The 25159-nt window shown below is 43.5% G+C and overlaps 1 protein-coding gene across 6 annotated transcripts in view; it reads right to left on the minus strand.

The window, feature by feature from the left end:
- elmo1 (engulfment and cell motility 1 (ced-12 homolog, C. elegans)) overlaps positions 1-25159 on the minus strand; it is a 60380-nt gene that overhangs the window by 34635 nt on the left and 586 nt on the right. For 2 of the 6 annotated variants that reach the window (XM_035528872.1, XM_035528869.1), the window contains exons 1-7: positions 10914-11128; positions 6059-6191; positions 4960-5000; positions 4749-4821; positions 4601-4651; positions 3827-3996; positions 1413-1448 (exon numbers count right to left, since the gene is read on the minus strand). In XM_035528872.1, the coding sequence (XP_035384765.1) occupies positions 1413-1448; positions 3827-3996; positions 4601-4651; positions 4749-4821; positions 4960-5000; positions 6059-6136 (449 nt within the window). In that variant the 5' untranslated portion in view covers positions 6137-6191; positions 10914-11128. Of the gene's footprint in view, positions 1-1412; positions 1449-3826; positions 3997-4600; positions 4652-4748; positions 4822-4959; positions 5001-6058; positions 6192-10913; positions 11129-25159 lie in introns of those variants that run through there. The other 4 variants (XM_035528875.1, XM_035528871.1, XM_035528870.1 and 1 more) reach the window with 3 other exon arrangements.

Below are 25159 nucleotides of genomic sequence, written 5' to 3' on the forward strand. Positions count from 1 at the left end.
GGGTCAGCTTGATACAAAAGCCTCCAGTTCTTCCACAGCAGGGGTCAGCTTGATACAAAAGCCTCCAGTTCTTCCACAGCAGTGGGGGGCGCCAGAGAGTCAGCAGTAGCAAGGCAGCCACTTGGCAGAAGCGCAACTGAACAGCAGTATCATGCAGTTAAGTTAAAATGTTAATCTAATAGGGAACTGCTACATCAAAATTTGAGGTTAATTAATGAATCCCTGATGTTATTCCATCATCATCCACTTGGCTGGTACTTCCAGTAATAAAGTCACAGAATAGATGGTACCATACTTTTGAATTGTTAATATTTACGATAAAAAGCAATTAAAGGAAAGAAGCCCTCTCCAATCAATGTACAGAGCTACCAAGAACACAAATCTTAAAGAAACTTGTACACCTTCAGCATTTCTATGGTCACATACTGACATAGACTTTCACTGATTAATATTTCCCTCATACATGGCATAGCTTATAAAAAGGCAGGTTTTAAATAAAAAGACAAAATGTGACAACATAGAAACCTTATTTTATATGTGAAGAGGTAGCCAGGTTTCATGAAACAATATAAAATATATACAAAACAGTTTCCATTGTCATATCTTTCCAAAACACAAAGAAAAATCAAAACAAATCAGATTGGGTCTACTTAGATGTACAAAGGCAGTCGACAGATTTGGTTGGAGATTGACAGACTAGATTATACACAGGTCTAGAGGACAACATATGTTAATACAGAGGTTAATCAGAGCCCCAGGGATGTGGTAGTTTGAGTACAGCTGTCAGTACATAAACCAACAGAAAAAGTAAGCAGCTGCACTGGCAGGTGATCTTAGATCTGAGCCGAAAACAGAAATCAAACTTTTCTAAGTAGAAAACTGCATAATATAAGATATAGATTTTAAGAAATTATTAAGTTTTACTCTCTTTGTTGCGTTATGATGTCATTAAAATTGATAAAAATTTACACACTCTTTTTTAGATGCATCATTAACCCATGTGCTATTACAACAAATTTTATTTAATTTTTTTTCTGATTTGGAAGTTGCAACATATCCTTTCTACTGACATTATGTACTGACCTTACCAAATGTCAGTGTTACATGCAATTTACCCAAAGGATTCAAAAATAAAAGGATGATCATAAGTTAAATCTACAAGTACATTTCCCAGGTGAGCAGGGTGGTTAGTGCCAGTCTACACAAGAGCCCAAACAGACTAATACCACATGCATAAGAAAGGAAGAGTGCTAACTGGGTTACATGGAAGAAAGTCTTTAGGTAAGAACCATAATGCCGATCAGAAGCGGATCAGTTTGATGGTAAGCACTGGGACCAGAGCCAGATCATGCAGACCGTGGTGGGGAGGATTAGAGGCTAACACACAGGGGTTATCCGGCTCGGGAGCTTACCAGGGCTTCATCATCTTCTGTAGTTTCTGATACCGTCTGCAAAGATTTAAAAACTTTGACGTCAGGGACACAGCAAAAGGAACAGAGACAATGGTCTGGTCTGCTGGTCTCCTGGTACAGAGCCAGCATACAGTGACAGTCTAATAGCAGGACAATAATTATTGATAATGCCTTCTGATGGGCCAGTGGGGAGACAGAGCAACCAGTACAATCACACAGAAATGGTGCACACACACACAAATGATATTATGAACAATTTTAACGTCGGTATTTTAAATTCCATTATGTACAAGTTGAAGGGGCAGCCATTGATAACTTTATGCTGAAACTTTATGACAAAAAAACCTCACAATGAAAAATATGAAGCATGCAAGCAATGCAGTGGAGAAAGCAGAGCACTGTTCACCACAGTCTCACCAGCACATGTAACAGAGTTTGTGCATATTGTTAGATCTAAATATATTCAAGTCTATGTATTTGTGCAGATTTTTTTTTTTAGATTAGCAAAAGATTTTTTTGCACTACATGAAGGTAGCCCATGAGTTAATGCACAAAACTAGTTTAAACAATTTAGAAAAAAAAGTTCTACCTCAGCAAACATATTATGCATTACACATGTATGTAAATGTTTAGACTTAGGTATTATAAATCATAATGGGAGCATGGCTTTTATTCTTTATGTCTCAATGCCATGTCTTTGTCACCAGGACATGATGAATCGTTGTAGATGTGACTGAGTGAGTGCAACATGCTGTTCTTTGAAGCTGAAGCACATGGAATATGTGGCAGCTTTACTGCTGTCCCAATACCTTGCACTGTATTTTTAATGGTCTCTCAGTGTTGTGTGCATACTATGTAGTTTAATGAGAGGGGATAACCACTAGAGGGCGACTTTCAACTGCTCAACCTGGCACCCTCAATTCCCCCCCCCCCCACACACACACACACACATTCGTGCCTCATGATGTCATCGGTCCGAGCCTGAAGCGTAGCTTCTGTGCCCCCTGGAGTGCCGTCATGCCTTAGCCTTCTGAATAATTACAGCATGGTCAGTGCCTAGCTGGAATCTGTGGCAAGAATTTGAGTCTTGGTATGTATGTACATGCCTCAGTGCCTTTCAGTATGAAAGGACTGCACAGAAACCCACACATGGGTTCTTTGAGGTCAGGGGCTATTGACACAGAGCTGCTTTATGTACGACGTGCCCATAGAAACGAACAGCAAGAACATCGTTCCAATTCACCGCGGTGTAGAACCACTTCCTCTAGGAGCCAAAGGGGAAGATGGGAGTATGATTCAAAAATAATGATGTTCAAACAGAGAGGTAAAACCTGAGAGCCTCTCTCCACTACCAATTCACCCAGCTGCCTGCATGTGAGGCACTGGGGCCTCATTGCAGGAAATTCTCCATACTTAACATGGAGATGAGAACCATAAATAAGGCATCTCACATACATATTTTCCTTTTCCATGGCAGTATCAAATCTGAAAACATCTAGCATCTGTTTGAACTGCCTGTAAGCATTCACTGGGAAAAGAATATTCTATCCAGCTCTTTACTTCCTCTTTGGGGGAGGAATAATTAGGCTAACGTATAATGGCAAACCAAGGCCAGTCGGCACACCACCCCAGAGGCCATGCTGAGTGGCTAAGAGCTATCCCGGGACCATCTTGCCTGGAGCAGACACAGCTGGGACCCCAAGCGATTCATTACCATTCAGCTTCATTAAAGCTGCTTTCAGTGGGTGCGAATGCTGCAGGGTAACATCAGAGTTATGCTCCACTCAGAACCTGTCAACCATCATTTTCTTTGTTCTCTGCCCCATGTCTCTTTCAGTCTCATTCTTTCGCCTTGTCCCTTATTTCATCCACTCTCTTGGTCTGTCCTTGTCTGTCTAGGTCTCACAGATCCTCCTTGTCCATGTACTTCTCCTGCATCTTCACTTTCGCTTTCTGTGTTCTCCTTCCTCATTCCCTTTTCTCCTTCATCCTTTCCCAGTCTCTCCCTCTCTTGCTCCCCGTGGGACTCCCATCAGAGCAAACTCTGAACACCTTACCTCAGCAGACAGACCTTCAACTGGGATGACCCATTGACCCTAACAAGTGCTCAGCCAGACCATACTGCAAAGATGCAGTCATATGAAGGACTTTCAGCTTTAAACTCATTGCTGACCTTGATGCCTTAAGCACACAATTCTATGCAAGGCAGGTGTCTGTTACTAAGGCAGGCCACAGAGGCTTTTAAAGGGTGACTCAGCAATGCTGCTCTTTCATAATATGACAGTGCAAGTGAATGGGCTTCAGTGTCTCTCCGTGTGTCTCAGCAGACATGTCTACATTGCTGAGGGCACGCTAGAGGACAGAATGGGATCAAGAGCATTGCACAGCGAGAGTGGTGAAGACAGTCCACTTACTCTGTGCCGCTCTCCACCATCTGCGTGAGCAGGGAGATGCCGTCCAGGTTGATGAACTCCTGCGCGAAGGTGATGTCCCTGGAGGAGTTGGCCAGGTCCTTCAGTGCATCAAGCTTCACATCCAGGCTGCTGGATTGGATGCGTTCATGCAGCTGCATAGCCATCTGGCCCTGGGAATGCAGCCAGTGGAGACAGAAGTGCATGGGTAATACACACACGTGCACATAGGCAGACAGACAGACAGACACACACACACACACACACACACACACACACACACACACACACACACACACACACACACACACACACACACACACACACACACACACACACACACACACACACAGGGAAGTCATTGCTAGGCTGAACAGCCAGCTTTTGAACTCTTTTATTGCCTTTACTCACATTACATGCTTTTAAAGATTACATGATGAGAGTTTTCACTTTCTATCTGCCAGCACCTTTAATATAGCAGTCATTGCCACAAGGATATACTTCACAATATCCCAAACAAAAGGGTCAGGCTGCCAGGCTGCACGCTCTAGCAGGGTCGATAGGTGAGCAGCTTCTGCCACCGAGGCATCCCACAAGGCATCCCACCAGATGCCTGTCCACCGGCTGGTGATTTTGGAAGCTTGGTCAGCCTAGTGGGCATTGCCCATGATGGGTGGGCTACTGCATGGCTAAAAGCAGGCCTCTCAGACTCCCAGCATTGTCATAAAATACAGTGAGAGACAGGAGTGGAAGAAATCATGCAAATCTGCTACTCACAGGAGACTTGGTCAGCCGCAGGATAGAGCCATTTTTTATGTTGTTGCGGTTCTGTTTGGAGGGATTAGTATTTAAGCAGGGCTTTCTGTAAAAACCTTTTAGTTTAAGCAAAGCAGTAGTCTTTTTGGAGGAAGCAGTATCCTGACACCTTTTCTGTGATGTAGAAGTTTGTGGAGTCAGCATTCTGCAGAGCATACGTCTCATGGTTCGGCAGCTGCCACCTGTACAGTGGAGATTGAGGAAACATGGCAGTTACTTCTGAAGTGTCTGCACAGTGATTTGCAGCAGTGTGCTGTTATGGAATGGCAAAACGTAGCTAGTCAGGCAAAGCGGAGCCTATAAATGTGTAAATCCCTTACCCTTCGCAGACTTCTTTAATGATAGCCGAGAGTGGCTTTTTCTGTGAAGAGCAAAAAGGAAACATTAAATGGCAAACATTATATAAACCTCACAATGGAGACCTACTAAATATACATGATTCCCTCTACCAAAAGGGCACTACAAACAAGAAGCTGACTTTAATATAGCTGACATGCACTAACATGGTAGAGCTGCACCAACATATACCGTAAAACTGTGTCCATGTATCTATGGTATCTACACTCAAATGTGGCCAGGATAATAACAGAACACTGGGCTGGCATGCTTCCTGTACAGCTAGAAGGGAGATGCTCACAAGTCTGCCTGTCTTGGAGAGGATCCTCTTGTAAGAGAGATTTTTAATTTCCATGAGATCTTATCATCCTGCTTAAATAAAAGTTAATAGATGAATAAATAAATGCCCTTCATGGGTAGTGTGGCAGGGGATGTGGGCTGATCCAGGTTTCACTGCCCCACCCTCCTCTTCCACCCACCTTTCTCTGCATGATCCCATCTGCAACCCCCATCCTGACAGTGAAACAATATCCCCCCAATCCCCCAACCCAGAGGCAAAGGGATATTGAAGCAAACAGGATGAGAAGAGGAGAACAGCCATCCGAGAGCACATTTGCCTAACAGAGTACTGAGGATTTATGTGGCCTTGTTCTTGGAGGTCTCCACAGCTTCTCCTGCACATTATAGCTGTGAGTCATTCAGGAATGAACTGCAGGCTTGGGTTTGCCATGTGACCTCACACTGAACAACCTGCAGAGATGCTACCAATTAAAGCAGGACTGTACAGTGTAGCATGCACAGTAAGAAACAGGAGATAAATTAGCCTAAATAAAAAATGTAAAAAAACACTTTACTTTTCCACTTCATCTCAAGAGCACAACCAGCAGGTCTGTAGCTATTCTTAAATGCAACGTGTACAATGGGGCTTATCCAAAGCAGAGCTGAAACACGCCTGTACTGTTTTCACCAAGTACTCTACCAAATTCCCCAAAGGCTGCACCAGACCCAGGGCAGAGGAGCACTGGAACAGATATTGTAGGAACATATAATGATCTTTTCTGAAGTGCACTGAGAAGCACTGACCTGGTCAATTTCCATGAGTTTTGGGAAGGCCCCTGGCCACTCAATGGCCACCTTCAAGATGTCCGCCGGGGGTGGCATGGCTGCCGCGCAGGGTGGTTGAAGCCTGTCACTGCTGCCTGGCTCTTATCCAAATCTGTAGAGACAAACACACAGGGTCAATGTGCAATTCAAAATCCATTCCTTATGGTACCAGCCTGCCCAGAAGGGTGGCATGCAGGCCTCCCCAGTAGTACACCTGCAGTCTGCTGCAGGGGCCAGGGAGGCCAAACCTAAACCATGTAGTCCAAGCCAGAACTCACATTCACAATAAACAAAGTGCACAAACTTAGCCAACATCAACAAGAGCCAAACATGTTTGCTTCTCCTACTAAAATACATATAGATCTCACTATGAAAATTATACCCTTTGAGAAGTCTCCTCTAACCTTCAAGGACCAGCAAACTATGTAGAAGTACAAAAGCATATGCCAGCACAAACCTTTACATAGGGGTAGGGTGACAATTTACATTACAACTGAACTTACATTCCACTTGATGGAAGTACAATAAACATTAAAGACACTCAGAGAATAGCTTGGGAAAACAAACTTTCCTGAAGGCATGTATAAATTATTTAGCTTGTGATGCATCAGCTCTTACAAGGACACCTTTTATATTTTAATCTGCTTTTTATAATGCAAAGAATGATTCCCTTGGTGAAAACATGAGCCCTCCCAGTCAGTGTAGCGAGCATCATCGCAGTCTATTCAAATATGCCGTCGTGTCACTCGCCTGCCATGACTCATCCCATAATAATCTCCACAGTCATTACCCAGGGCCTGTTGCCATGGTGGCTGTTGCATCATTATTTGCATCTATCAGTCTGGGGTGGTGTAACATCCAAGCTGTTTCTCTGCAGGGCTGTATAGACAAACAGCTCAACTTGCATCTGATGGGCTTTTCATCCCGACAGCAGCAGTGAGAACAGCTTTGCGAACACCTGGTTCACACTGTTATTGAAGAGCCAACAGCCTAGTCAGCTGCCACAACGGAAGCAATGCACACTGTGTCCCTTCATCTCCTGCTCTCCTGTCTAAACTGCGACATGCCCGTTCCAAGAAACGGAAAAGCTTTGGAAGGGGTGCATCACCCCTTGGTTCTGGAGCGCATGCTTTAGGGTGTAGGCAGGCTGAGGTGGGGGAGAACATTAGCTCCCTTGCAGAGCACTGACCTTCTCATGCAGATATATGCAAGCCCCCTTGGGCACAGGCTGTAATAAACAATGCACTGAATTGCAGATGTGTGTGTTCGTGCAAATAAGCACAAGCCATCTTTTTCCATATGGAATTATGCAGTCTGTCCCAATCACACCACTCTGGATCACAGTGATAACATGTGTGCTGCTATAGAAAAGAGAAGGCCAAATGCAAGATGGACTTGAAACTTTTGTTGCTAACATGAAATCTTATCATCTGATGAGACTGGCTTATCATGCCTTTGCCAAGCTGAGGTGATCAGTAAAGTGAGGGTGTGGCTGATTGGAGGTCTGGGAACAGGAGGAGAAAGAGAGGGTTGAAAGCCTGTGGTTATTGATTGCCCTTCCCTGGATGCCCCCCAAACAGCAGACAAGCAAATCTCTTAAGCTGCCATGGTAGACAGGCTTGTTGTGTTGGGGTTCCTTGTGTGAGTGTTCGTGCATGTTGGGGGGGCTAAACAAGTTGAGTGCAAGCCAGCTGAGCTTCATGCGATTTACTTCCTGTAATTCTTCTCTCTTTCAGACCTGTAGAGGAAAGTCCACAGATAATGCTCCCATTCTGTTTTCCTGAGTTGCCTGTGCTGTAAGCTTTCATGCAGTGATGATGCAAGAGCAGGACTAGGGATCATGCCACCATAGCTGTTAGTCACATCACTCATGCCTGCACCTCCTAACAGATAGTGACCAAGCCATTCCCACAGGGGTAGAAAGTGGCACACAGCTAGTCTCTCTTGGCTTTATTCTTTATCATCCTTTTTGTCCAGTGATCACAGCCACTTTCACATGCTTGAAACGTCTCTTTTCACAAGTTCCTGCTGGACTTGGCTCCCTTTTCTCAGATCCCAGAAACAAAACAAGCATGGGGCTCTTGCTCCATTCCTGGAAAAAGTTGCTACATACCACATGGATTGTTGACATTAAACATGGCTAAGGAAAAATGCTGTGGATGTGGGTAGCGACTATACAGCACTGTCTGATGGAGGAGATTTCCAGGATGCGGCATGCCATGGCGAATGCAGCCCCGGGCTTTGTGCCAGCTCCTCACAGTCCCAGTCCTGAGGGTATCCCTTTGATACCCGGGCTCTGTTAACTCGCACCAGGCTTAATCTGTGGCCTGAATCCCCCTTGTTTGACTTTAATTGAAAATATGTTTTATGAATAACATATCTGTACCACATAGTACAGTGCATTTGCCACTTATGTCTGATGCAGCTCTTTAAGCAGTCATCACATCCTTTGTGAATCAAATGAAGGAGTTATTTTAGTCCAGACCAAATGTCTGGCACGTACCTAAAAACAGTAACACCATGCCCATTTTACAAAAGTCACTTTATTACTCAGGGCACCTTCTAATATAAACCACAGAACTGTGTAGCTGAGGTCATAGTGACCAACCGAGTCATAATACTGTTTAAAACAGCCAAGGTTCTCAGCTCTGGTACTGCCAGCCCTCTTTGCACTTCATTTTTGAGTTTTCATTGCATGGTACACCTGAGTCAACTCATGACAGTCTTTAACGAGTCGAGGAGAAAGGTCAGTAGTGTGCAGGAACCACCACAGCAGTCTGGGCTTAGAAGCCCACAGCAGTCTGGGCTTACATTGGCTTAGAAGAACTCTTGGTCTACAGTACTCCATGAGTGTAAAAATAAGAATGCGGACTCCAACCCTGCAGACTAAATAAGCCTGAAACTCTGGTCTTTCCACTGGAAATGGAGTGAGAGCAGGTTGGCTGATCAAAGAGAAAAGGGATAGTATTTAATCTTGGGACATTTCATGGTGAGGTCTCAGCTCAGCAAACCAAGCAGACGCTACATGCGCTCCTTCTCTCCGGAGAGAGGTGGGGACACAACGCTGGCAGCTTCTGTCCAGCTGGCACTGTGGATTCCAAGAACTGATCTGGTTTCAGGTCCTTTTGTGCGCATCTAGACCCTGATGGAAGAGTTCTAGCTTTACTTGCTGGAAGCAAAATGCAAAACTGGTCTGAGGTCAGGCACAGGTCTTCTATAGATACCCAATCCCACTGCTTCGGTTCATAGATCAAAAAATGACACTGACAGCAGAAAGTTATATAAAATACTAATGTTGAGGGATATCTTTGCTGATTTATCTAACAAATGTTATTTTATGATACTGTTTTAGTGTAAGATTAAACATCTAAAACAAAGTCCACATGTCCAAATCAGACAGCTGCAGTCAACCAAACATGATGGGTGTCCTATGAACAACAGCAGGACTAAAGGAGCCTTGTTTAGCTCTCTCACTGACTAGCTTTCCCTGTGTACACATGGTTGGGGGGGGGGGGGATTGCTTACATCCTATATAGATTTCAAAAAAGCCTTGAGGCAAAGCATCTGACATCTCCACAAAGGGCCAGGGTGTGCAGGGAGATGGTGCTGAGCACTTCTACAAAGGACTAGAGGCCTCTATTTCTGCTGGGGAACAAAGGCGCAGGACGCAGCCAGCCAGTCATTACTAATCTATCTCTCATTTCTGTCTGCCTCATCCCCCACTCATACACATCCACCTGCAAGGCTCGTGGGAAAAACATACCTAAAATCATATCTGAAAGACATGGATGATATTCTCTTATCCACGCATGCATTAACTCCTACTTCACCCACCCCTCAGCATTTCAGAAAGGAACTTGTTAAAGCCTCCCTTTTCAAGGGTTAAAAATGGGTCTTTTGTGTCCATATCCCCTCTACTAATCTTGGTGTGACAAAACAATGAGTGATACACAGGGGAAGAACATTTGCCTGAGGCACTGGAGAGACTTTTGCAACCAAAAAAAAAAAAAGAAAAAAGGCCAGAAACTATTTTACATGCAGTAGACTAGGCAGCACAATTATATTAGGCTATTATAAAATAAGGAAAGAAAATAATCAATTTATTAAAAACAAGTTAACTTGTCGGATGCAATATAAAACAGAAGCAGTGCAGATTGCAAGTGGGGTCATAGCAAGCGTTTTTGCCTCACTAACATGCCTTCCTCCTTCTCTCGTGTAATAACCAGGATATCCTGTCAAATGACTCCACCAAGGCTCTTTATCTGCCGTGCAGCAAAACAGCAATTTCTACTTCAGCCTGCTTCCATTCCCTGCTCCTCACACCCAGAGCACCAGAGCGCTGCGGTACAGTTAGCCCTACTGAAATACAGCCATCTATAATAGTAGCCACATCAGCTGAAATTTAGCAGTAGGCATACTGCAATGGTTTCCACGTAATACACACTGGAAGATGTAGTGTAGGGTGGGGGTGGGGTAGGGCCAGTACTCTAAGATAAAGTGTACTCTGCTGAAGCATTAAAAAGTTCAAAACAGACTTCACTAGACATTAGATCAAATGGGAAAGATACTATGTACATTTAATGAGTTGTTATGCTCCAAAAGATACAAGTACAGTTCTAATGCTCCAAAGCAATGCCACACATTTTACCTGTCTACAAAGAGACAAACCAACTGTGAAGAACTAGTCACCAGAAGAGTAAGTCCGATGTACTGCAATCCTAGCTAAGGTCAGGTGGAGTCCAGCAGGTTGCGCAGGACAGGGATGCTGCTTTAGCTTGAGACCACACCCTAGAGTCTCATATGCCTCAGCTGCAATTGCTGAAAAGGAACTCACCCAGAAAGGTCCTCACGGGGCAGCCAGTCTAACCACTTGCTTCTTCTGTAAGCTGATTAACTCTACCCCACACAGTATGCAGTTCTCCTCTGATATACAACCTCCACGAAGCACGATGGCCTCCTGGGCCAAACCGTGAACAAGCTCTAGTAAGACAACTTTACTTCTCTTGCCCAGTACCCTTGCCTGGCCACAGAGATAGAGGCAGAGCAAGACAGAGAAGCAGAGAACAGAAGGAGGAAGTAGGCGTTCTTCATAAGAAGAGGAAACAACAAGGCGCCTTGAACAGAGCGGCAAAATTCAAAACCAGGACCCAACTGAAGTAGCTTAGAGCAAACAGATCCAGGGGCCACACAGTATGTATGTGAACACACTGTAATGTGAATTTACACATGTAAACACACTAATTTAAATTCACATTTTGGTGTGTGAACTCACTGGGAAAAAAAAGGTAGGTTCACTTTAGGAAAGACTTCTAAAAAAAATCTATTTGGTTTCAAATTTCCAGTTTATTTGTCACATACACATACATGTTTCTGTTCACCAGATTAGAAGTAGCAGCAACTGGCAGGAACTTCAATATGAAACACATCACAATAACACAATATAACTGACACTCAGTGCGGTTACATGCACATAATAGTCTGATCATAATCGGATTTCTCCAGTTATCTGATCATTTAATTGGTCATATAAATAACATACTCTGATTTCCTCTGTCAAAGTATGGCAGATAAATCAAGTTAAGAAATAAGATGAAGAGAACTGGATTTTAGCTCAATAATTGGATTTCTCAGTGCATGTATATCCTTATTCACTCTCTGCATTTTTTTCTTTTTACCATTTGAAAGTACACATTTATAATATATATAATTTATAAATGTCTCTCTCAATTAAATTACTTTCAACTTGAATACCAAAAATGTCATTTTGAGTTTGTTTTTGAGTTTTTTTAAATAGAACTGCAATAATTGATCCACATTGATTAAACGTCTTGCTAATAACACTATAGCTCTTAATGGCTGAGCTCCAGCATATTTTACCAATCTCTTGAAATGTTTCAGCCCAGACCACCTCAACACTGTCATTATAACTACCTCAACCATAATCCCAAGTACTGAAGAGAGGAAGCTATGTTTTCCTATATAGCTACTAAACTTGATAAAAAGATTTCTAGAGAATATTAGGACTGTAAGAGTCATAGATTTTATAGACAAATGTAGATTAAAAATCTATCGTGGTCTACATTAATTTTTTCCAGTCTTATATTTTGTTGTACATTCTGAACTTTAATTGAATGTATTTATTTTATTACTTTACTTTACTGTTATTATGACCGTCAATATTAAAATCAGCCTTACATAAAAGTACTTTACCAACCTGAAGTACGATTATTTTTATGTTAATGTGACTTAAATTTGACTTTTCAGGCTGTGTGGACACGCAAATTTGACCTTTTCAAATCTGATTTAAGTAATTTTCGTATATAGTCCTAGATCGGATTCATAGTCGAATCGTGGCCATGCGATTTGAATGAGAACAGTCAGACAGGATTTTATATGGCTTCTTGCCCGCTGTTGTCAAAAAAATGGATGAGAGCAACCGCGGCTGCAACAGTAGATGCGAAACCAATTAAAGCTAGCTTTTTCGCCTTCTAGACTTGATCTTGTACATATGATGAACTGTTAGCCGACATCCAGAGCCAAAATAAAACCATTAATCCGGTTTTCTATCCAAAAGTTTCGGAATGTCACGCGCATTTACGCAATTTCAGACGAAAAATGCGAATTAAGTCGAGTTTCCATCTACTATGATCATGCGAAGAAATCTTATATGACGTACGCTACCCTTATTAGGAGCGGCATCGAAACAAGAAAATGGATATATTTAACTCGCTCTTATATGTCAACGTTTATTCGAAAACCATTTTCCATCACTCTCGAATTTTGACTTTAGTGATACTCTTAACTTTTCCACGTCATCCTAGCTTAGCAACCTTTTTGCGACATGTGGGTGTTTGTTTTTCTAATTGTGGGCATTCAGGTTTTTCCTTAAAAATTCGCGCAAACTCGGTGCAAAACCCGCTAACGTGTAATGTGAACCTTGATCATAATTTCACAAGATGTAGATAACGTTTACTCTGGTAATCAGAGAATCTGATTTACCAAGTTGGCTAGGACTAGATAAATCCGTTCATATACCTTTCATCAATTTTAACAGTCGTTGTTAGCAAGAGGAATGCTCACTTTCCTACAAGCTCTCCTTAAAAAACGAGATTCTAAAACATAAAATGTAACGATAGCTGTATTTATTTGCATAGCACGAAGAGCTTGTTGACAAAAGCAATGTCAATATTTTGTAGACAACTTGTACACCAGAGCTGATAAATGCCATATTTTCTGTGCCTCTTATACATGGCCACAATCATCTCACAATTCATACACATTAATGAGATAAAAACATTGGATGAACTAAAGAAAATGACTGCTTGCCTCTACTATAACTAGAGGTAGACAATGTAGGACTGCAACAGCTCAAAATTGGTGGCTGGGGATGTTCTCAGTTTCAGCATGCAGAGAATGGATGCATCTCCAGAAGTGAAGCACTGAACTGCACCCTCAAAATCACATGACACATTCACAGTGTGCCAATTAGCACAGGGCCAAAAAACCTCACTATGAACAAGAGCAGGTGATTATGGCATGCTAGCTTCTTTAATTTTCCACATCTGCTCCCTCTTTCATGACCTTTAGAGGAGCATGAACACTCCCCTTATTACTGATGCAACAGGAGCAGCTGTTCTTTAGTGTTGAGTGAAAGGAAGGGGAGGCGTGTCAGGCACATGAGTTCCAACCGTCACTGACTACAAACTATTAAATGTGGAGGGAGATGACAGTTTATTTGGCTGATGTCAGTAGGAGGCAGGTAGCATGTAGAGAAGCATCCAGTGTGGGCTCCAGTGGGCCCGGCGGACAGTACTGGTCCTCACACTGGAGGAGAGCTCTCTTTCATTGTCAGGCAGGGCAAGCTGTTCTAACCCCCTTCATTTATGAAGAGAGGTCAGTAGCGCTTCACCAGTCAATGGAGAAAACTTCTAGCTCCAGGCACTAGGTGGGGAATGACCTGTAAAATTAGACCTGGATTTTGACAAGACTGTCACAGGTGGTCAAGGTCACAGAAGAGAGAGAAGCAGAAGAGAGGCAGAAAGGTGTGTGTGTAAAATTATATATAGATAGATAGATAGATATAGATATAGATAGATATATATAGATATATAGATAGACACACACACACACACACACACACACACACACACACACACACACACACACACACACAAAGATGAATGCGCCTAAAATTAAAAACGTGACCTTCATGGCAATTCCTGTACTGTGGAAAATCTGATGCAGTTCAACTGAATGACTTCAGCGAAGTTGTGAATGATTCACACATAGTATGGTGCATCTCAGGCCATTACAGCTAGAAGACTGAGTCTTTGAAGAAAACGGGCTGTAACAAATTCATTTTTCGTCACATCAACCTAAGTGACCCAATAACCATGTTATAGCTACTTGAGAAATTTCTCACCGAAGGTTAAACTCCACAGGCCTCTCACCTCGTCTTTAAACTAGGCAGGCACACATGGCTGGCCCAGAAGCAGCTACAGCCCCCCACCCTCCACCCCCCGACACAGTAGAGAGCCAGCTGTCTCCTCAGAGATGCAAGCACGATGCCCTGTGTTCCAATTAGTTGTGCACGGCGTTCAGTCCCTCAGCTCGCCATTCCTCGCTTTCCCCACTGCAGGCCACCTTAGGCAGGCATGACGAAGCCATTTACTCCCTCACCCACCCACCATTGCCCACCCCCAGCCCAGCGCATGGGCCAGGCTTCGCATGGAGATTTGGTCAATTAAGGGCTAGAATAGGCAAAAGTCTATGTTCAAAAAGGGCTACTGAAATATCTTCTAATAAAAGCTGTTTTCAGTAGAATGTCAGTTTGTTTAAATTCAACTTTTCAGAACATTTAAGAACGACTTTATTATGAGTCCATGGCTAAATCAGACACTCAGGGTTATGTTTTGTCCTGAGCAGCTAAGGTTGGGGGTGGAGATGGTCAGCAGTAATCCCATTAGAAAGGTGCCACCAGGTTAATCACCTTTAATCCATATGAAGTCTTCCAAAACAGTGGTCTTATAAGAAGAGTGGATGTCAATAGTCTTATGTAATAGTGCTGCTGTGTGCATCTGCCACTGGCCATGCTTTATTAGCTCTTAAACTAGGAAAAACAAACAAACAATCTCCAGCTTTTTCAAAAACCTTTTGTGCTCTCAATAACAGGTCACCTCACTGTAACATTATCCTATTTGGGGGTGCGGGGAGAGGGGGAGGGGGAAATAGTATCAAAATTTGAAGCTACATTTTACCGCTCAGAATATTCCAGTAACTCTATAAAAAGACTTACCAAAAAAGAGTTTAAAAACATCTGAGCCATGGTTTAAATGCTGTGGTTAAATTTCTGGGCATAGCAAGCAAAAGGCCTGGTTTATAAGGGATGCTGTCAGGATCAAAGGCCAAACAAGCTAACAGCTCAGCAGCACTGAAGCTCCTTCCATAGTGAGCATGTTTGATGAAGGCTGGGTGAGCTGGGTGAGTATTCCTGACTGTGTGACCTTCTGCTCCTGGGCCCAGCCCCCTAGCAGGCTCAGACACTGCCCTGCCCAACCGGGTCCCACCCCGCCCCTTCACATGCTAACTGCAGGCAGGAGGGAGATCAGAGGATGCAAGAGATCGTGAGCACTCTTGCTGTCAGGAAGAAAGGAAAGGAAAGGGGGAAGCACTGCCTATTCCTCACACATAGGGAAACACAACTGGCCAAGATTCTAGGTTCATGAGATGAAGAAAAACAAAGGGTATATTATTTTGTAGATTATATTACAATGTTGTTTTAAACAATCTATTAAATTTGCATAGTCAATAATCAGGAGAGAATATTTTTGATTCAGTGTGGCAGAGTAATTAAAAATGAAGCACCATACAGCATTTATCCTATAGTAAGAAGTAAGAATCACTAAAGAGAGACACTCCGTGCTCTTAAATCAATCCCCATCAGATCATGGCCATCTCTTCCACTTAATTATATCCATTTAATGGGATGAGAGAAATCCTAGAAATTTCTTCTGTCGTCAGCCACAGGACTTTGGCCTGTATGGCTCTTGGCTCACTGAAATGGGTAACTGTCATAGCTGAGTTCAAACCCCAACCAGACCAGTCTGGATCTCGCAATACTCACCATTATTCCAACAATGCAGGAGCCTGCATCTCAGCTTTTACAAATGTTACAAATGTTTGTCCATAAAACCTTATGGATGCTCTTGGTTATGTTGACACAGTGAGGTCGACCCCCATGTGAGGTCATGTAGATTGGCTCTTTGGCTGTGTGGGAGGCACACGCAGGTCTCTCCTCTGCGCCCCGGAAGAACAGCCTCATTTTGGGACAGAGGGTGAGAAACCTGTAGGGCAGCCCTACTCCTCCATTGTCCAACCAGTGGTGATCTGAGGTGGAGTAGGAGGAGGAAGAAGAGGCGGAGGAGGAGGGGGATCTCTCCAGGCACAGGCTGAGAAAACTTTTCTTTAGTAGCTTCAAAGCCTGGCCAGTAGAACATCTAACCAGGCATGAACGCACAGCGCCAAAGCATCGTTGCCCTCAGTGGTGCTTAATGTGGAGTGGGCTGAGGTGGGCAGTGCCAGGCAGAACAAAAACACCAAACTGTTCTTTCAGAAATATTCAGCTCTAAAAAAAGCACTGAATGGCTCAGATACGTGGGTTACGAAACATAACATGCCCTGAAAAATACACAAAATATTAGGTAATCAGGGCAGAAGAACTCATGAATCTCAGTTTAACCACAAAGGCCCAGTTTCTTATTATAAAGTCACTGCAGGACAGCAAAAAGGCAACCATACTGGATGTTAAGCAATGGAATAAAGGTGAAGACTATTGCATTAGAGTGTGCAACACTCAAATGAGAATCACAGTAGCAAAACAGCAAGCTGTCACTTTTTTGTCTGTTGAGCATGGCCTCCTGCCAAGCTAAAGTAGGAGAACATACAGGATCCAACATCTCATAGAAACATTTTATATTTAATGTAAAAAAAAATAAAAATACACACCAAATTTCAAACTGTGTTGATATGACATATGGGGGACTCCATAAGAGTTGAACATTCTAGTCACAGTAGGACTCTTGCTGGGCACTAGAAGCAGCATAACCCACAGGTGATTTTGTTTTGGGAGGTAAGATCAGTAAACAGATAATGAGAGAGGCTTCGCTACACACTCAAGGTGAATGGGCTTCTGTGAGGGCTGCCCGCTAATGCCTCTTCAGCACCTGAGGAGAGGAGTGGAGGTTTCTTTCAGAGAGCAAACACAGTGTGTGCGTGTGTGTGTGTGTGTGTGTGTGTGTGTGTGTGTGTGTGTGTGTGTGTGTGTGTGTGGTAGAGCCAGCAATGAGCAGCAGCATGACAAAGACATTAAGCCAAAGCTTTGCCTACATCATTAGAGAGAAAACCACAAAAGCTTAAATAAAAATATATTTGCTCTCTTCTGCAAAATAAATGAATAAACAAATTTTTGTAATAATCAAAACAATTCCAAGGCTTTACTTTCCATCCCGTCTGCTCTGCCCGGATACTGAACTGCACAACAGCTCCACAACAACATGCTCGCACTCACGTTTCAGCAAAGGAAAACCAGACTGCAGGTAAACAGCAGTCCTTCCTGCCTTCCACTGACTCTGTTAACTGTGAGTGGAGGATGCTGGAGTGAGAAAGGCTTACAGCAGCCTGATGGAGCCCTGCCCAGCCTCCCACTGCACTCAGCGAGGTGGTGGGAGGGGGAGTGGACCCAGGCCCAAGGGCTCAGAGAGCCTCCACTCCAGGTGAATCAGGTCCTCACACGCAAAGCACAAAGTAAGCACCGTGGTCGCACACATTTCACCGTGCTGCTCATAATCCGTCACACAATTAAAAGATTACCAGTGAGTGTCAGCAGGGCGGCGGCACCGGCCCCGTGCCTCTTCACACTACAGTCAAGCACCTGGGAGTTGGACGGTCTGGACATCTGCAGTGTGGATCACAGATACTGTGGCTGTGAACTACTGTAAATTAGGTCACATGCTTTATAGATCGATGTGATGCTGCAGTCTGCCAACTATGACTCTAGAAATCATGTTGTGTTGTAAATTTTTCCCTCTTTTCTCTCCTGTAAAATTGTCTGCCTATAAGTGGAAAAGAAATTAATCTGACAAAACAAATCCACTGCATGTCAGAGCAGCCCTAGAAATCTTCATGTTACCTACTTTCACCTTCTTAAAGACCCCCCCCCCCCCCAGGTTCCCACTGGAATGCTGTCTTTCCAATATCTACACAGCATAGTAGCCAGTCAGGTCCTTCTCCTCACCGCCTGCAAAGATGCTGAGGAAGATGGCAGCCCTTCCTTATGCCCAGCCTGACCGCTGTGACAGAAGTGTGAGGGGAGAGACCAGCACCACTGGGAGCTGGATACAACACCGCAGCTGCGGGAAACCCAAGTAAAAAATAAACCAAAACAACAACAACAACAACAACAACAACAACAAAATCAAAGAAAACTTCAAAGAAAAAGGCACAGAAAAACAAACAAAATATATGTGTTTATACATAAAAATATGGTTATCCATTTTTCTATTTAAGCTCTACAAGTGAAGTTTATCAGCTCTGTACATAGGAGAAAACCCAGATGGGATTTGCTAGCCTAGATTGAGACCTGCAAGAGGCTGGAATGTTTTATGATTGATTTGTTGCTATTTTTAAATGTCCTACTTCAAGAAAAATGGTTCAATATCCACACAGTGGAAGTCGGGCACAGAAAGTCTTTTTTTCTAAATGAGTGCCCTGAAGCCTCAAGCCCTCTAGATAAACTTAGTGCTATACCAGTGAGCCTGACAGAAATGGAACACAATATCCACACTTCTCTTCTATTCTTATTTTCCATTGTCTGTGGAAACTATTCCTGAGTGCAACAAAAATAAATGCCCTCCCCTGCACATGCATGATGCACACACACACACACACACACACACACACACACACACACACACACACACACACACACACACACACACACACACACACACACACACACACACACACACACACACACACACACACACAAACACAAACTTCTAAGGTACACAGGTTGACTTAATTTTCACAGAGGTAACAATAGCCTTTGCCACACAACCCTGACACATTCCTAAGCAAGTGTCTCTCATTGCAAACACACAGGAGACAGATGAAAACACGAGTGATAACGTCACAAGCAATATCATGTGATACATTTTGACTTGTCTGTGGAGTACCAGAGTTCACTATAACTAATACACTGTAGCTTCTGTATAGACCCAGGGCTGCAATGATAGCAGTATGCAGCCTGCTGACCTTCAAAACTCCTTCCCCTCAGCATGAGCACCATATGATCCATGGCAAATAAAGTACAGTGGGATACTCAGGCATAGCGCTGGGGCACAGGGGCCTCTCAGTGGCTGCACTCTTAAATGATTCACTTTGTGAGTGGCACAGAGAAGAAAACAAAGACGATACTGTGATGTAAGCACCACATACACACAGGCAGACACCATACAGACAGAAAGACAGACAGACACACACACACAGCCAGCTGTCCCCTGCTACTCCCTTACCCCAGCTGTATCTAATACACACCCTTCTCACCCCAAGTCTTTGGCAAGCCCCAGAGCTGCAGGCTTTGCTGGCTGGACAGGGGGAACTGCCATCCTGAGCAATGAAGGCCGTGCCAGTGCAGACGCCTCCATTCTGAACATAAAGGCTGCACAATGCCAGGCTGCTGTTTGGATGTGCCCACACACACAAGCACTTTTCATCTCTCCTGTGCTCAACCCTACCCATTCACTGAGGTTTGCTGTTGGGCTGGTATATTTTTATGGGAGTACAGTTTACATTGCTGAGGGAGCCCTTTCATTTGGCATGTCAGCTTTGATGCGGTGCATGTATTTTCTGCTGCGAACATAGGCGTGGTGACCTACAAATACATCAGTTTCTGTTCTTTCAGGGGTTAATTGTGGTCTGTACCTTTTTTGCAAGGCAGGAAAAACAAGTCTATCAACGTCTGTAGAAAAGTACTTTCTTCAGATCATTAAAAAAGACCTTTAAAGTCTACAATCTCTGATTGCCTAACCATCTAATAATAAACTACATCTTTCCCTTAAGGAAAGCTGTTCTGTAATTGACCTGATACCCTTGTGCTCTTGCATGGCACTCTGAGGGAAGGGAAAGAAATGATACTCATTGGTGGAAAAACTGAGCATGGGCCAAAGGAGGAAATACAGGATGGAATACTGCAGCCTGTAACAGGAAGAGGCTTACCTGACTCCGCTCGCAGACACATCCTCCATGCCAAGGACGGATGTGAGCTCTTTTTCTTTATTTTTTCTTTTTTTTTCCTTTATAGTCTCAGTGGTAATTTTTTGTCAGCAGTGGCTCACATTATGGCTGTTCTCCACTCTGTCCCCCAGATCAGGAAGCGGCATGTCCAGACCAGTCAGACAGCGCTTCCAGAAAGCGTGAAAGACAGAGCATCCCTGTTCAGCTAGGGCAGCCCTGCTAAAGCAGTCTGCTGCTGGTTGTTTGCAGACAGTGGTGTGGGAGGGTGGGTTGCAGCCTGGTGTCTGGTGAATCCACGGCAGGTGGCCAGGAGACAGATGCACCACCTGGCATGGCGCCGGTGACCAGGGAGAAAAACACGGACGTGCTTAAATAGTGGAACCAAGTAGAGAAACACGGACGTGCTCAAATAGAGTGACCAGGGAGAGAGAAACACGGACGCTCTCAAATAGAGTGACCAGGGAGAAAGAAACACCAGACAAGAGCACCCGAACCAAATTCCAGCTGAAGCTGTAGATCAGGTCAAGCATGTCTGGTGTAGACACAGCATAAATGCATTCCAGCAGCTCAGTCAGGGAAAAAACAAACAAACAACCAAACAACCAAAAAAACCCACCTTACTGCAGATTCCCAGTCTGTTCGAGCAAGCAGCCACTTGTCTCACCTGTTTCAGTCCTGGCAGTTGTGAATGTGCTGCCAAGGCCAACAGATGTACACGTTCCCTGTAGACCTGGCACAGTGATCAGGGGCCATGCTGTTTTCAGAGCTCCCAGGCAGGCAACGTGGCACTTGTCAAACTCCAACAACATACAGCCCTGATCTGGAACTCAGGACTCTGTACAGGTGCCACATTCAAAAAAGTCAAAACATAGTGAGGGTGGTGGGAGGCAGCTTAGGCAGGGTGTCCATTCCCCAGCCTGGTACGTTAACATAGTTAGAAAAGTCATGCCCTCTTCCCATTAACCGTCCTTTAGCCCTTCACTGATGGTGAATTTATCGCCATGGGGCTGCTGTCGGCTGGATATTTTTGGATGGCAGACCACTCTCAGCCCAGCACTGCTGTGCCTGTTAAGCTTGTACCTGCACAGCACCCACAACCAGGCCACCACTATGTCAGTTATAAAGCTGTGATTAAGAGCTGCCTCTCACCAAAATAATATCAGCATGAGTGCTGTGGTCAGAACCTGGCCTGTGACAAACAGGGTAAAAGGAAGCTGATGAATTGTGCATGCAAAACAGATACTCAGTGGTGTTGATAACTGGATTTAGCTGAAGGTGAACATTGGTGCATGGTAATAAGATAGCTTTAGTGCTCAACAGCCCTGCCAAATCAGGTCAGTTCAGTAGTTACCCCTATGTCAGGGGACCACTGCTGGTGTATGACGAGACGGTGAAAGAGACACTGCCAGCAGAAAACAAGAGAGAGTTTGAAAATCACACGTCACCATCAAATAAACAATGCTTAGACCTTGTGGTCTTTCACCACTGTGTGTCAACAAATGCACATATATATGTGAATATCTAAAAGCCCAAGCACACTCTGACCATTCATATACTTTTACACTTCATATGCCTTGCTGAAAAATATGACTTCTGCCCCATGAAGATTGAGAAATATGTGCTGATTGGATGGAGAACTGCAGTAACAACTGTTCTCTTTTTTTTTTTTTTTTTCTAATTGCAAAAAAAAAAAAAAAAAATTATTGTCTGTGATATGCATCCCAGCAGACAATCAAATGTCCTTTGCATATTTCAGCATATGTCTAACTCACTACTCTCTAAGTATTTTAAGCCAAGGTCACTGTGCAATGAAATCCATGTAACAGAATCAGGGCTATTCATACTGAAGCAGACACCATACTGATCTCACACAAAAGAGCAGTAGGACCCTTTGGAAAAACAAACTAATTAACAATATTCAGTCCCGATTAAGAATCGGATAGTCTGAGAAAGAAGGGTTGCAATGCAGATGCTGGGCACACCCAACAGAAACATTTCTAGTATGGTTGAGGATAATTAGATCTAATGGCAGTCATCTCATCAACAGGAAAAAGCAACAAAAACTGGCAATTTTAGCCTCTTAGAACAAACAATCAGAGAACGCAATATCCAGATGAAGTGAAGACCTCGAGGGTTAAGGGAGCTAAAGTTTTCTTAGAAGTCAAACTAAACTGCAGTGCTACCAACATAGTCAAGACTTTTACTTCCACTCATCATTTATCCCAGTTTTGGTTCTCTCTCTCTCTGTCTTCCTCTCATTCCCCAAACTCTTAGCATAGGCCTGTATGAAACTGCATACAATATTGTCTAGCACTTCAGACAGAAATCTGGTGAATTAGTGCCACAAAACACAATAAATCCAGAGTATCTGGCAAGATACAGAACATACACAGTAAAACTCAGTTTAATAGGAAGCCTGAGCAAACCAGATCAAGACCTGAGTCATCAGTGCTGACCTTTAAAGCCATATTATCCATGGGAGTGATATCAGGATCACAGCTAGAATTACACACATTTGCATTTCGGCACCAATTTCATTAGTGCCAACACCCCAGAGTCTCCTGTTCTAATTGTGATCCAGAGCGAGAGCGGAGGCGAAATGGAGAGACCAATGAGAGAGACCTGCTCACCACAGGGACATGGCCTGATCTTCTGGCTGAAGGCTAAGCCAGGGGACTCCACATCTGACAGCTATCAGAGCAGCAGGCTTTAGGAGCGGCCCAGGCAGAATGTGCAGCTGCAGTGAGCTGAGGCACTGCTCAGCAGCCAGTTGCCACACAATGCGCCTCTGTGCTCAGGCAGAGACGGCCAGCCTGTGCCAGGGTAGTGCCAGGGTAGTGCCAGCAAGGCCAGCTCATGCAGAGGAGCAGCAAGCACACGGGGCATGGCACCATGCTGTGCCTTTACTGACCACACAGGTGCCCAGCCCAGTGTACACTGCAGTCGTACAAGAGCCCAAATTACCTTGGATCTGATGCAACAATAAAGGAAGACTGCCACACAGAAGACAAGATGAATAGCTTAATAGGTGAAATATGGCTTTAATATCAAAGTAAAATCAAAGTAAAATTTAACAGCAAAGTAATATCAAAGCAAAGTGAAATAACAAGCCTTATGGTGGCCTGGGTTTATTCATTTAGCAGTTAATTTCATTAATTATCAGAAGCAAATATGCTATGTATCTAAAGGGGCTGAGACATAAATACCTACAGCCTATCATTAGTAAAGCTCCTCACAAATTTGTAGATCTTGGCACTTTGATTTCAACCCAACCATTTGCATGCATTTTTTTTTCTGTAATTAATCTAAGACTAGAGGTAGCAATTACACGCATGGCAACATTTATCTTAACTGGGAGTCAAATTCATTTAACCCTGAAAACTAAAAGGTGGAGGAAATAAGTCGATCTACCTGCTACCTGATAGCACAGTGTCTGCTGAACCCAGAAAAGGCTGAAAGCAACTACAGCAATAGCCAACAATGACCTTAAACCTGCAGTGAATCAATTTAATGGACAAGTACTGATCAAAAGAACGCCATCGTGAGTAGGACATGAATTCACTGGCAGATAAACTAATTTACAAAGCAACAACTATCTATTCAAGTGAAAGAGTCTGGCTATGAGCTGGGGGTGGGGCAGTGTTGGAAAGGCAGAAGTGAGAGAAATCACCGACAATCCAGAGCTGCCTGTAAATTGGCACAGAAAGGTGAGAGACTGTGGAACAGAGCAAGGTAATTCATACACACCCTGTATTTGAGATAAATTCAAATGAGATGCTCTCATGTAAAACTAAACTGTAAGCACCTCTGTCAGGGGAAAAGAAAACAATATCCAATGCCAACTTCAACACATCCAAAGACAGCAGCTTTTCCCCCACATCTACAAAGGTGAAATGAGGAAAAACAGATTGCGTAACACTAAGAAGATACGAAGCCCACTGACTCATTCTGCACCATATGTTCAATACTGCTAATAAACCAAACATGATGCTCAGGATACCAACAAGCTCTCTGACACAAGCATGTATTTATTGCACTTCTCACTGCAATCCACTGTCTTCTTAATAACAGCTATGGGTATCAAAATATGTGGTTGGACACTGCATATTAGCCACATATGAATGTCCACTGTTATTATGGTGACTAACACCAACCATTTGTCCAAAGCTCTGCTGATTTAATTAGGTCTAATCAAAAAATGTAAGGCACGTGTTGTATATAGACGCCTCTCTACCAGCCAGCAGGGCACACAGACAAGAGCTCACAGACAGTCCACAGAAGGCTGTGATGTCAACATTAAGCGACTTAACTACTGGAGGATAAAAGAAACAAACTGTCAAGAGTCACAAAGTCTTATATAATATCTTTCAGCCATTGCTTCGTTTAATGGAGATTCCCTTTATCCCAAACCAGACAATAATGATGGGTCTCATCATCTTATTCTAATATTTTAAAATTGAAAACAATTCTGAATGGTCACACTATGCTTTCCGTGCATCACATTATGAAACCAAGGTATATATAATATAAATTAACTATAAAAAAAGGCAGTGGCATTTGATCGTAAATATGAATTTATAGTAATATCTCCAAGACTGATCATCTTTAAACACACAACCGCGGATAACACGGATGTCCAAAAAAGCTACCATTTTATTCAAAACGTTCACTTTAGCAGGACAAATGTGCAAAGCAAATGATGCCGCTCACAAAACGCATAACAAAATCTGGAAATACATGCAGGCACAAATGCCACGCTTAATTCGACACAAAAAGATACTTGCTTTA

This window comes from Electrophorus electricus, chromosome 8 (genome assembly GCF_013358815.1).
Source record: "Electrophorus electricus isolate fEleEle1 chromosome 8, fEleEle1.pri, whole genome shotgun sequence".
NCBI lineage: Eukaryota > Metazoa > Chordata > Actinopteri > Gymnotiformes > Gymnotidae > Electrophorus > Electrophorus electricus.